Here is a 14,044-nt window from a genome sequence, read left to right as displayed (position 1 = left end):
CCGGGTTGCCAGCTCCAGGTTGGAAAGACCTGGAGATTTTGGGGGTGGAGCTTGAGGAGGGCGGGATTTGGGGAGGGGAGGAACTTTAATGGAGTGTAACGCCATAGGGTCCACCTTCCAAAGAAGCCATTTTCTCCAGGTGAACTGGAGCTGTAATCCCAGATTATTCTCATGTACCTTGGCTAGAGACACCTGGCCAGTGTAAAGGTGATGAAAGTAGCACTGATTAAGGAAAGTCAGCATTTGAGTGATACTCTGTAAGCCAAATCCTGGTTTCAGAAACTATTTCACCATAGTTAAACTAAACCACAAACCCAACCATGAAGAGCTTCCTGATCAGGCTTCACTTTGGACACCTCTCATTTAAACACCGGATTGTTTGGGAGGGCTGGGATGCAAGATCTGCATTTTGCAAGTTGCATCTCTTGCAGATGTGCATAGTCAGGAGGACATAATTCTATAATAGTATCTAGTTCCTATTGCAGTGGATTACCCTTCCCCTGTGAAAAGGGGGAAATACAAGAAAACTGAAAGCAATCTCATTAGCTATGTAAATCCAGATAGTTTGGCTTCTACATTCTAAGTCTCAACTGAGACATTCCCTGGAGCTAGAATTCAATTTGCAAGGCACAAAAGTGTTTAAGAGTCCCCCCTCCTCTTCCACAACACAAATAGCATCTAATACAAACAGGGTGCACCAGAGAAGTTCCCAATTACACGGCAGCAGGGCTTTTTTTGAGCAGGAATGCACAGAACGCAGTTCCGGCTGGCTTGGTATCGTGGTTGGGGGGTGGCCTAATAGGGAAATGAGTTCCTGCTGGGCTTTTTCTACAAAAAAAAGCCCTGCATGGCAGGCTCACTTCAGAATAAATTGGACCCGTAGCCAGAAATTTTTAGCGGGGGGGGGGGAGGAAATAAAATTTCAGGTGGAGGGACCTGCCGCTCTTGCGACCCTCGATCTCCCCACTGCTTTCGTGGTCCCCTCTCCACCCCACCCAGTGAAGCACTGGCTCCTGGGACTCTTTCAAGGCAGCCTCCCCGCCTCCTCCCCACTTCCTCCCCGGATCGCTGCTTTTCCTGCTGATCAACTGATCGGCGGGGGGGGGGGGGGGAGTGGCCTTGAAAGAGTCCTGGGGGCTGCCAGAGCAGCTGGGAGAGCCGGGCCACTTGGAGGGGTGTTTGGTGGAGTTGCCTGGCCCTCCCGTGGCTACGGGCTTGGAACAGATGTTACCTGTGCAATGGAAGGTAGTGGCTTGTCTCCTATCATCTCCATGCAAACTCTGTGGTGGTTCCAGGAAACAGAAAAACTAGGTATGGCTAATGAAAGTATGCAACGGCAAAACCTATGAATATTTACACTTTTATTTCATTTCCTCAACAAAGCAACTTTTGAACATCCACATATTTATACATACAGTTGCAGCATATATATATATGTATATTTATAAAAATATATTTTAAGACTCAAGAACCCAAAGTAGTCCAGAAGACATTATTGCTACATCTCAGCATTTACATGAACCAACAGTATGAACAATAAAATAATCTGAAAGTATTAAGCTGCCGCAAAGCAAACTTTTCAACCAAAAATTATAAAAATATAACTTTTGAGAATAAGAGGGGAAAAAACACCTTTCATCCAAGTGCCAATGAAGTACCGCGGTGTCTGCAATTATTACAACAGTTGAGTCTACAAAAGCCAAGAAGTGTTTATATGATCATAGCTGGGGGAGGAGCAGATGTAAAGAGACTGACCTCAATCCAGTGGCTTTGGTGCATGCACAGTGAGTCTGATGTGCACACAGTGCTCAGCATGTGAAGGGGCTTCCCCCTTCTCAGAGGAGGAGGATGATCTGTATTGTGCAATATGAAAATCTGGTACATGTATAGAACATTTCCCTTCACAGAAGAGAATGGGAACCCCCCCTCCCCGGTCATATGTGGGGTTGGACTGAACGTCATATGTGGTGTCAGATAGAACCGTTTGCCTCAAACCCCACACAAACTTTGGAAAGGTGCAACAGCATAAATAACTCCAGTGCAAGCATCTTCTTTCTAAAGACTGGCCTAACAAACTTCTGTAACTATAAATCCAAACAACATGGAAAGAAAGAAAAAATAACACTAGATCAGATATACAGCAAATTCAGTGTAATTTGGGAAGTGCTCTAGCAATCTGTACATTTTTAACAATATTTGCATTTTAGCAGATTATAATTACTTCTAACAAGCAAATTGTGAACTCAGTGGAATGTTACGGCTAAACAACCAGGCTCTGAAATGCTAGGGCAGTGCAACTAAACAGATACTTCAGTGTATCACCCCTCTCTACCCCCATGCTTTTTGTTGCTCACTGATGGAAAAAGGGGTAACAAACAAACATTTCTTTTAGAAAATCAAGGAGCTTTAGAACTTTCTGTCATCATTTTGTATTTAAGGGTCAGTGAAGATGCCTTTTAAAAAAACAGCTACAACGAAAACACAGCATTCCTATCTCCACACGGCTGGCCAGTATTCCACTTGACTATGACATTAACAGTCACAAATTTCAAATACTGAGTTTTCTTGTTGCCCTTCCTGCAGCATGCAGTGTTACCTGAGATGAAGTTCTACTCAGAATGTGGCATGCGAGGCCCTCTCTAAAAAACTGTGACCAGTTGAGCAGGGAAATGTATGCAAGAGATGCTTTTGGAAGAACAAGAAAACTACTGGACTGGTTTAAGAAACAAACCCAAAAAGTGAAAAACAAACTTGTCCTTTGAAAGGAATGTCACATACTGTGAAACAATTTGTCTATTTGATCAAAGTAAAAGAGCTATATAAAGAAGATATGATTGTCTGTTTTTAATACAAATAGACGTATTGTCTCTTCCAGAACTAGATGTTAGCATTTTATTACACACAGATCCAGGTGGGAATGTATTTTGGCAGTGTGGAAATGGCGTCAACAAATAGCCCGCTACATGCTTTGGGAAATGGATTCACAGATTGGCTTCCAGTGTGGATAACAGAAAACATGCACTAGGTCATTGTTTATGAATTTGAACCTCTGTATAAAAGAAATGCCACATGAGAGTTGGCCTCAAACTGTCTTCCATTACTATCTCCCAACTGTTCAGCCTAGCATTAAAACACTGAAACCTGTTTTGGTGTATAGGCAAGCAGGGGGAGAACTGCTATATTATCTAATCCCCCTACAAGGTGGTCACAAGATGCACACTGAAATACTATTCAGGATCTCTCTGTTCTTTTGGTATGTTCTGCTCTCTGAATAGGAACGCTCACATTTCAAAGCTGGCAAGTAATTGTAATCTGTAGGAAATTGGTTAGTTGCATTTATTTATTTCCAAACACGAACATTAGCTTTCAAGAGTCCAAGACTGCAGCTAGATTAGGTATGGGAGATCTGCGATCAGGTCATGAATTGTATATAAAAGCAACCATGGGAACAGTGGAAGCTACAGCAATGTTGGGGCAAATCCTTTGCCCTTGTGGCCTTTCCTCAATCTAACACACACACAAGGAAGTGGTGTAACGTAGCAGATATGAGGGGGGGGGTTTCAACTGGAAAATGGTGTGTTAAGAGTTAAGTCCCACCTCTCTTAGCACCTTGGCTCCAATCTACAGGATCTTCTGGCTGCTGAGAAATTTAGTCCAATCACGGATCTCACATGTCTTGTCTAGTTGCCTCCAGAGCTCCCATTAAAAAATCCATAAATACAACACTCAAGTTTTATTATGGTTACTTCCCCCTCCGAGATCTGGTTCCGTACTACAAATGCATATAACACAGCAACTATACACAGATTTTAGCAAACAGGGCGACGATGATGCTATAACTAGGATGGGTAAATCTGGGGGGTGGGGGTTGTTTCTAAGCAGTATGTGATTTAAAAGAAAAACACAGAGAGAAAGAAAAGTACTACAGTATTCCTTCTATCCTTGGTTGAGTAGTATATAAAATGAGAACAAGTAGTCTGTTAAAACACTTAAAAGTAACAGTAGATTCTCCATTCAGGCTAGCAGAGTTGGTCTTCAAGCTTCCTCGTGCATGAGTAGGGGCTGATTCGATGAAGCGCTGCTGCCCACCGAGTTAATTCTCACTGAGTGATCCATGTCGTGAACTTGACTGCAAAGGTTACTTGTGATATTTGAATAAGTCTGGAAAAGAAATAACCAAGAGTTAATAATGCATAACTGCACACAACAACAAAATCAGCTATCAATGCTTTTGCATTTGTTACAGCAGTTATGTGCTAAAGGAAGATCCTGCTAGCTGTGTAAGACCTGGCTGAGTTTGTTTCTCCTTTGCTACAAGTAGCTGAACCACAGGCATGCACAGAGATGTGAGCCAAAGGGCTGCATGGGAGCTGGAAGGAAGACTCACCAGGGGAGGGATGGAGGGAGGGCGAGTGGGGGGGGGGGGAGAGAGAGAGAGAGAGAGAGAGTTTTTGTCCCATGATGCTCAATAGAGTCTTACTGGTAGCAGAAAGGCACCAGTGGAAAAGCTGGCTGGATCTAGTCTATAGCCTTTCCGAAAACTGTGATGCATCTCTAGAAAAGTCAAATAAGGTGAGCTGCTTCCCAGTTTTCATGTGGTAAACTCACCTTGTAAACATCCTCTTGGTTGGGAAGAAAAATATAGACATCCTGGGGAATGCTTAACTACTTAGTACCTCACAAATGATCGCCACATAGAAAAAAAATGTTTATGAGCATCAGTTACTTTGCTGAATCCAAAAAGGTACTGCAAAGAGTTAGATCCTCCCACCCACCATTCAGGGCTCCCTGCTCCAAGATCACTGTGGAATTTATCTGCATTAGATGTAGTCAGAAGTTGGACAGAAATCATATGGGAGGCAGAGGACTATAGCCTCTTCTTCCTCTGGTTTTTGGAATAATAAAGCCTTTTGGAATCATCAAGCCTTTTTTAGAGGAGGGGGACTGAAGCGTAGGGCAGTATGTGCGCAAATAAGCGACATTTTGCGCAGTAAATGACACAACATGTAAAAACTTTCACAAAAGTATTAAAAAATGCAAAAATCAAAGGCTGCCTCTAGATTACACTAATTTCCAAGCTTAATTCCAAGCCTCGCTTAATTCCAAATGTTCACTCTACTCAAATCTGTAACGATGGGACAGTGCATTCAGAAAAGTTTCTTAAGTTGGGACACAATCCATCTCTGCAGCAAGAAGTAGGGTAGAAATGTATCCAAACTGTATTTAAAGATTGCTTCATTTCATTTAAACGTTTCAACTAGAAAAGAAGTGTAATGCAGATGGAATTGGAAAGGAACACTGATAGTTCACAACTGCATTATGCAGGACACTCAATGCTCCCGCCGTTCTTCAGGATGCCAGCCTGAAAGCTCGATGCTTACATGGTTGGTGGTATCTGAAATCTGCTGTTCAATCAGCTGTACAATTTGCTTAAAGGTCGGCCTCTTTACAGGATCCACATCCCAGCAACTCTTCATTATCTCATACCTGCAAATATAGTTATTGAGAAGTTATTAGGAAATAAAACGTATCAAAACACAAGATATTACGACATTTAGATGTGCTATTTTACTGCCTTCTCAACATTCACTTTCAAACAAACCACGAACTGGCAGTTATGAAATGAAAACAAAATGCTTTCATACAGGTGAGTCTTCCCCTGCCAAAAAAACCTGCTGATGCCATGGGTCAGGGGACCCAGTAAGGTGCTGTACTGTTCAACTGTCTCCATTTCCACTGGTGGAGAAAGCTCAGCGGCTCAAGCTCTCCTTTCCCTCTGGTCAACTTTTCAGGTGTCATGGAGAAATGCTGAGGGATCTGGAGATCTGCCCTCAGCCCTGTGAGTCAGAATGACTAGCAAACATCAGCTAGAATCCTAGAACAAAAGGTGGTGTAATGTAGTGACACCCCCCCTACAACCCGGTGCTTCAAATCTGCAATTCCCTAAGAAAATTTATGCTACATGTACAAAGGTGTGTACAACTGCAACCATGGTGGTAAGTTATTACAAAGAAGGATGCAGGGGCATGTAGGCCTCTCACTTTTTCCATCAATGGAAATTTATCTATAGAATACTTCTTCTTTTTAAAAAAATCCCACTTTAAAATCCACCTCTGGCAGATTACCATTGCCTCCCATTTTTGGATTTTAGCCAGCTAGTGATCATTTGGTCCTCAGCTTACTCCGACCCTCAAGGGTTTTATCAAGCCCATCCTGTCCTTTTGTATCTGTCCCTGGCTGGTCAGGGACAATGCCACATCTATGTGATTGTGTACAGGGTGCCTACCACACTGTTGGCTGTAAATAAAAATTACACGCTAGGAGAACATCTGGTTCAAACACCCAATTATCAAGATCAGGTGATTATTTATTATACAGAGCTATTGGGTTATGGCCATCAAAGATCCAATCTACCTTGGAAAACGTCAAACTGGAACCAGCTAGATCCGGAACATAAAACGGCATCAAGCTATTCTTTCTTTGTTCTGCATGAGATCATGATTTCCTTCACACAGGACAGACAGAATCATGTGCGCATTCTGCCATCATCTGCAGCAGCATAAAAGTTGGCAATAGATGTACGTTTCTAGTCCATATGGGGCTGCAAAGGTAGGGTATCGAGCATGTGTGTGTTTCAAAAAATGGTACGCTTCACTGTCTGAGGACGGCTTCCAATTGTTGGAACAAAGTGCAGAGACGGAAGCTTTCCAACCCTGTACTTGCGTTCCAAAGTATTTTCAAATCTCTGGAATCGCCAAAGTTAACAAACCAATATATGCAAATATGGGGGGGGGCATAGTTCAAATGGAACTTCAGATTCAATCTGATAATTTCCAGTTAAAACTATGACAGGTAAGCAGAACTGCCAAAGTCCTTGGCTTGAGACTATAGAGAGGTTCTGCCAGCCAGAGAACAGCACTCTCAGCTGGGGGGACCAAATATCTGTTACTGTAAAAGGCAGCTTGCTGCATTCATCTGCAAAGAGGCTCAAGAGACATATTTCACACAGAAATATGCCTCTTGAGTGCAGGATCCAGGTCACCCTGCTCTGCTGTCAAATTTTGGTTTTGGTTTTGTTCAGTTCACAGAGAATATATGCAACCCTAACAAACAGAATGAAGTGTGAGTCCAGTGACACCTTAAAAACCAACAATGTTTAATTCTGGGTATGAGCTTTAGTGTGCATGCCCACTTCTTTGGGCATCTGAAGGCACACAAAAGCTTATATCCAGAATTAAACTTTATAGGTCTTAAAGGTGCCACTGGATTCAACCTTTGTTCTCTTGCTTCAAACCAACACAGCTGCGTTGCATTCAGTGATCTGTTTGAACCTGACAAGCTGGTCACTAAGCAAAATTAACAGCTCAAATCCCACCAATCTCTCTGGAGTCTACTGTCAAGTAAACGTGTTTCCATTTACACAAGGGCTTTAGTGCAAGCCATACTGTTGCAATAGATCCAATTCTCCCCCCCCCCCCTTTTTTTTAAAAACAATCAAACTGTTAGGTTAGAATTTTCCAGGTTTGTTCTCTTACATTTCAGGTGGTGCAAATTCTGGGCTAAACATTCTGTAGCCTTCTTTAATTCTTTTATAGAACTTGGAATCCACAGGCATTCCAGGGTAGGGGCTGCTTCCTGTGAATGCAGAAGCTCTCTGTTAATATATCATATCATTCCCCCCCCCCCCGCACAAGAAAATGAAAAGCAAGCAAACCTGCGATTTTGTGAGAAGCATTGTTTTGATCATCAAATGCATCTTACCTAGAGAAAAGAGTTCCCAGAGCAGTATTCCATAGGACCAGACGTCACTCTCAAATGTATACACACACTCAAAGATGCTTTCTGGTGCCATCCACTTCACAGGAAGCCGGGCCTTTGCAGAGAAGGAAGGAAAAAACAATTAAATGAAATAAGTCCATTTCTGGGGTCTGTCAGGAGCCTGTTTATTTTGAAAACAACTGAACCTGGAAGCAAACAGAGAGACTGTGCAACCTAGAAAACACTGGACTTATATGCTGGCTGTTATGAATATCAGTCAACATAGCGGCCACTGCATTTTGCACAAGTTGAAGTTCTCAAAGGCAGCCTCATGTAGAGCAGTATTCTAACCTAAATGTTAACAAGACATGCATGACTGTGGTCAGGTCTATTTTCTCTGGGAAGGGCCACACTTGGATGATCTATCAATTACATTAACGAATTACATTTTACCAAAAGTAGGTGCCTTTTTCAGACAGTATCAGATCATTTACAATTTAAACTGTAATGCCCTACTTCATATTTTCTTTTCTATTCTCAATTGCAGTAACAGTGTTTAGTTTGCAGCTTTGCCCATGAAAAGTGGTCTTCTCTACCTGAATAAAGCTTTAGTTGATTAATCTACTGATCAAGTTGGTTTAATTAATGTACAGCCCACTGAAAAAGTAATTCCCATTATGGTACAAAGGAATATGTTTGTTTCTAAATACAATTCAAGACTCAGTGAAATCCAAATAGTTAATCCAGCATCCTAAAAACCACTGTTCCACATGTTTTTCAAACACTACTGTTTCCCACGGCATTCATCGTGGTAGAAATAGTCAAGATGATAATCAACACATACTAGAAGAGTGCTAGCTCAAAACTCCTTTACATGTTTTGGCTGAGTATCTTTGGGATGGAGGCAACCGGGAATTTTGGGAATTGTTCAACTATTAACTGTTTGGCTTTCAACTACTGCGAGATAAGGACTAAATTTTTGCAGCTGATTCCACAGCAAGTTGCTTTCTTGGCTGCACTTCTAAGGAAAGTTCATTGGTATCTGATAAAACAACAAAATGACTAGTAGGAGTAGTGTCTTTTTATTAACTGAATCCATACCCAACTGAAGTTCATTAAATCAATGAGCAGTCTATGTCATTGGCAGTGAAATCTTAAAACAGTCACACCTTTCTAACCCATTTCTTCAATGGCCTCAGAAGGGTGGAATTCTAAGTTTTGCACTACAAAGGACTTTATGTGTTCTTTATGGAAGTTCTCAGCCTAAGTGGCAAGTGACAAAAATAACCTTGTGTGGAAGTCGTTAGCCTAAGTGGCAAGTGATGAAAATAAGTCTTCGTGGAAGTTATTAGCCTAAGCTGCAAGTAAGAAAATAAGCCTTTGTGGCTAGGTCTATTTAAGGAATTTTAGAGGAAGACGAGTAACTATGCTTCTCTGAAACCATTGCGATTATGAACTTTACAGAAACCTTTATGTTGTTTAACTTCTAAATAAACTTATGTTTCCCCTTTTACCTCTGAGCCAGCCCCACAGGCTGCCTTGTTCTGCCATTTTACTAAACATAACTAAGCCATTCTGTTCTTTGAGCCCAACTAAAAATTCTAAGGAAAGAGTCTTTAGTGGCAGTGAAAATAAGGAAACACTATGGGAGGCAAGGAGGCAGCATAATACCCCTCACCTCAGAGCACTACAGAGAGGTGCCTTTACTGGTGTTACATATAAGAGGTCTCAGAAAAGAGCAAGCCTTTACACTAGTGCTCTCCTCCCTATATATAATAGTATCCAGCAGGGTTCCTGCTAAGCTGAGCTAGTGTGAGCTAGCGAATGGATTTTTAGCCTCTGGTTCACAAATTTTTGTCTTAGCTCAGGAAAAATGGCCCCAGAGCAAACTAATTTATGCAGTAGCTCACAACTTTAATGCCAGGAGCTCACAAAGTAGAATTTTTGCTCACAAGACTCCACAGTTTAGAGGGAACATTGGTGCCCAGAATGGTTGCACATAGTCTTGTAGAAGCAGAAACACAAGTGAAGATACAATAAGTTTGACTTAAACACAAGTGACTACCACCCTCTAATTTCTTGCATTCCTGGCAAAATTTCTGTGCTAGATCTAATCCACTGTGTGGATAGCCATATTATTACACTTAAAAATTAGGAGCAGATGAAATATTAATAACACCGGCACTCCGTTATCCCGTATCACTTGTTGTATCCTTTGTGTTTGAATGTATTTAACATATTTTTAATCATTTTTGACAACCACGCAGGAGAACTGCTTTCAAATACAATTCTAAGCCTACTAAAATCAAAACAAATGAGGCAAGTATCTAGAGAAACAGGCTACTAATTTTTTGTACATTTTGAGAACAGCACTGGTTAGTTCTGAAACAGAGGAGACTTTCAAAGATGGCTTGTGTTATAATATGGAGATTTCCTTTTCAAAGGAAAAAAAAAAGTTATGACCTTCCCAACACCCTAATGCAGTGTTGTGTAGATGTTGTATAGATAGTTGTACAGATAATTACTAAATGACTGGTTTAGTTTTCAGATCGGTGTCTGATTCATTTAAGTGTCTGGTCAACTTACTCTGCAATTATCTTACTGCCAGTTCTCCACGGTAGCTTCGGTGTTGTCCGTGAATGTCAGAAGACTTAAAAATTCTCTGATCTACCCACATATGAAGTGGCAGGAGCACTTCTTAAGCAAACAAAGGAACAGGCTGGGGCTATTAAACTAGCCCTATCTGACAGATTGCCCTTGATGTGGAGAAGTTCAAAGGGACATAATTAAATATGCTCCTTCATTCCATAGCCATGCTGGATCCCAATCAGATCAGCATACAGTTCATGTTCTGTAGCTATTGGGTGAATACTCAAGAGCTGGTATTGACAGCAAGACAACTGTGCTAAATTACGTTCACTACACGGCACACAATTACATCATAAATTTGACCCCACTGTAAAATGCAGTAAGAACATGAAGTTTTGAGTTAAGGGAAGCAGTCTGCATTCCTGCTTTACCTAAGAACGTGCCACAAAATTAGAATGCTACAACTGCTGTTATCTTGGTCACCCAAGGGTGATCAAAGCGCTCTTGCTATAGACTGAGGTCATAGCTTGCTATCGCTTTCCAGCGCTCTCAGCGTTCCCTTAGCATCTGGTTTGAGATTATGCCAGACGCGATTAAGGGACATCTTTTGCCCTCAGTTCCTGACAGCTGCAGTCGATTCCTCTTCTGACTCTTTGAGGATTAGGCAACATCAGGCAACTAAGGACACCAAACCCCCTAATCTAGACAAATGGCATGTAATTACTTACTGCCCACCTGCAAGCTGTTGTCCTGACTTTAAAAACGTGGCTCTTAAAAATTAAAACAGATCTGCCACTTTTGTTCCTTTGCCTGTGCAGTAGTTGCTATAAAAGGGACTTTTGGGCACTAATTTATAAGAACAAAGTAGGAGTCAAGTGCACCTTTAAGACCAACAAAGTTTTATTCAGAATGTGTAATCTTTCGTGAGCTCCAAGCTTACTTTCTGAATAAAACTTTGGTCTTAAAAAGGTGCACTTGACTCCTACTTTTTCTACTGCTTCAGACCAACACAGCTGCCCACTTAGTTTATAAGAGTCCTTGGAACTTCAGTCCTTCTGACATGGTTTACTCTCCACCCTTTCTTGAAGAGAAGTCAGAAAAATTTCAGTCCACAGGAGAGCTTTTTTCTATGGCATACCTATCACTGAACTGCACAGACAGGTAAAGGGCTGTGGCATCTTTGGTCTGATATGCATACGCAGGAGAGCATTTTGCTGAGACAATGGGCTTCTTCTACAGTACACCAACCTTTGGATTCACAACCCCGCCTTCCCACACCACAGCAGTTTTTTTTTCCCTTTGAATCTGCATGATATCCAGGGCCAGCTCTAGATCATCTGGCACCCTAGGCAAGGCTAACTTCTGGCGCCCCCAAGTATTTAGATGGGAGACCTCCCTCACTGAGTCATGTGGGGGGTGCCCCAGATGGCTGGTGCCCTAGTTTGCCTAGTGGCAGGGCTGGGCCTGATGACATCATTGTGCAATTGTCCATCTTTGAGGAGGGACTGTGGCTCAGTGGTTTGCTTGGCTTGCAGAAGGTCCCAGGTTCAATCTCTGCCACTTCCAGCTCAAAAAAATTTGGTGGTAGATGATGTGAGAGAGAGCTGCTGCCAGTCTAAATAGACAGCATTGACCTTGATGAACCAATGGTCTGATTCAGTATAAAGGGATTGCCCTTTTCCCCAAACCCTCTTGGTATAATCTTTCCAGAAAGAATATATTCAAAGGTACATTTAGCCACTGAGAGGACAGGAACATTCAGAGTTCTGCATTTACCCAATCTATATGTGGCAACATTACCCTTTGTCAGGGGTACAATTCTAGCAGGAGCTCCTTTGCATATTAGGCCACACACCCCTGAGGTAGCCAATCCTCCAAGAGCTTACAAAAAAGAGCCTTGTAAGTTCTTGGAGGATTGGCTACATCAGGGGTGTGTGGCTTAATATGCAAAGGAGCTCCTGCTAGAATTCCACCCCTGCCCCTTGTATCTGCCACTTCCCACTGCCACCAATGAGCTTCTTTAGGGAAAAAAACAGTAAATAAGTGTATCACTGTATTATCACTGCACCATAACAATATACCTATCACTGATTTTAAAAAAAAAGCGTCAAAAAAGCACTCAGGAGACGAGGTTTGGATGGTGGACACCACCAAGGGGAATTATCCCTGTGCAGAAGCAACCGAAGTTTAATATACTGTGTGTTTTATGGTCAATCTAATTTCATATGGTTCTTGAACACTGTGTGATTTGTTTTTATTTGTAAACAGGGCTTTTTTCTGGGGGAGCACAGTGGAACAGAGTTCCGGAAAAGCTTTGTGGAAACAAACTTCTCAAAAAACGTTTAAAAGTTCATGAGGGGCACTCATGTGTTTCTCTTTGATTTCCCTCTTGAGAGTTCTGCACCTCTTTCCCCCCAAAAAGAGCCCTGTTTGTAAACTGCTTTGAGCTTTTAGAGAAAAGGGGCATAAAGATCTCTCCAGTCATTCCACAGTTTGACTGCATGCTTTGCTCACGTCTCAGCAGTCAGCATTCCACATTCAGCGATGCAGGGAAAAAAAACTAGTGGAGGCTGTAAGAGGAAGGAATGCAGCCTTCTTTGCTTGAGCCTTGGATCTTCATCATCTCAAGAAGACACTATGACTAGTATGTTCCAGCACACAGGAAGGGATTACAGGTTTAATCAAGGAATTCAGTCAAAAGGAAGTTCATGTAAGGGGAAGTGGTTTGCAATGACAGAGGGAACCCTTCCTTGTAACCTTCCAAATGGAAGTCCAGTCTGTTTTGTTTCCATTCTTCGCCTCCATCCCCATTCTAAGCTGAGGCATGACTTACTGGGCAGAAGGTTACAGCATGATCTACTGGAGTTAAGAGCTAAGAGGAGCTGTACTGTCTGTAGAAGATGCACGTTGCGCTCCAGCATACTTACATTTCCTTTGACCACGTAATTTGAGTCATTCCTGATGTCTCTTGCAAGGCCAAAGTCACAGATTTTTGTTATGCGACCATGAGTCAGAAGGATGTTCCTTGCTGCCAGGTCCCTATGAATGCACTGAAAAACAAAACAAACCCACACGCGTGCACAAAATAAAGGAAGATACAAAACGATCGTTGAGTGTCTTTGTTGTTTCAAACTTGTTATGCAGAATTGCGGATCTGTTGCAAAACAGGAACCTTGTCTGGATATACTTGCCAAAATCCCAATAATAGGGCAGGTAAGACTGAGGATAGGTGACCAGATAATGAGAACTGATTGGCAGGGCCATCTTAACAGCATTATGGGCCCCAGGCAAAGCAGTGCACTGGGCCCCTATGACAACTACTCACAGGAATAAAAATGTAAATGGTTATTAGTACTGCATCATACACAGATTAGTATGGGGCCCCTATGCTCGTGGGGCCCACGAGCAAGTGCCTATCTGGCCCATGCGTAAAGACAGCCCTGCTGATTGGGCCAAGGTAGCTTCGTAAGGATTTTGAAGAATACATTATTTATCATTCAAATGACATCTAACTAATTTGTCCATGGTTACCTTAACACAGTATGTGGAAATGATGCAGTATGATAATAATGTTGAAAAATTAAAATTGTTACAAAGTGTTAACCCAATGAGTTGGATCCGACCAGTTTTTCATCTTTCACTACCAAAAGGCTATGCTGGGGTTCATGGGAACTGCATGTACAGAAGTTGTGCGGGA

At 42.1% G+C, this 14,044-nt stretch overlaps 1 protein-coding gene across 2 annotated transcripts in view; it reads right to left on the bottom strand.

Annotated features, from left to right (window-relative positions):
• Positions 1 to 1,346: 1,346 nt before the first annotated feature.
• Positions 1,347 to 14,044, bottom strand: part of KIT (KIT proto-oncogene, receptor tyrosine kinase) — a 104,111-nt gene continuing 91,413 nt past the window's right edge. For both annotated transcript variants that reach the window (XM_060246353.1, XM_060246354.1), the window contains 5 exons: positions 13,275 to 13,397; positions 7,762 to 7,873; positions 7,536 to 7,635; positions 5,382 to 5,487; positions 1,347 to 4,161 (listed from right to left, as the gene is read on the bottom strand). In XM_060246353.1, coding sequence (XP_060102336.1) covers positions 4,036 to 4,161; positions 5,382 to 5,487; positions 7,536 to 7,635; positions 7,762 to 7,873; positions 13,275 to 13,397 — 567 coding nt within the window. In that variant the 3' untranslated portion in view covers positions 1,347 to 4,035. The remainder of the gene's footprint in view (positions 4,162 to 5,381; positions 5,488 to 7,535; positions 7,636 to 7,761; positions 7,874 to 13,274; positions 13,398 to 14,044) is intronic.

The sequence above is a fragment of the Heteronotia binoei genome, chromosome 9 (genome assembly GCF_032191835.1).
Source record: "Heteronotia binoei isolate CCM8104 ecotype False Entrance Well chromosome 9, APGP_CSIRO_Hbin_v1, whole genome shotgun sequence".
Taxonomy (NCBI): Eukaryota; Metazoa; Chordata; class Lepidosauria; order Squamata; family Gekkonidae; genus Heteronotia; species Heteronotia binoei.
This window is presented reverse-complemented; position numbering and strand designations above follow the sequence as displayed.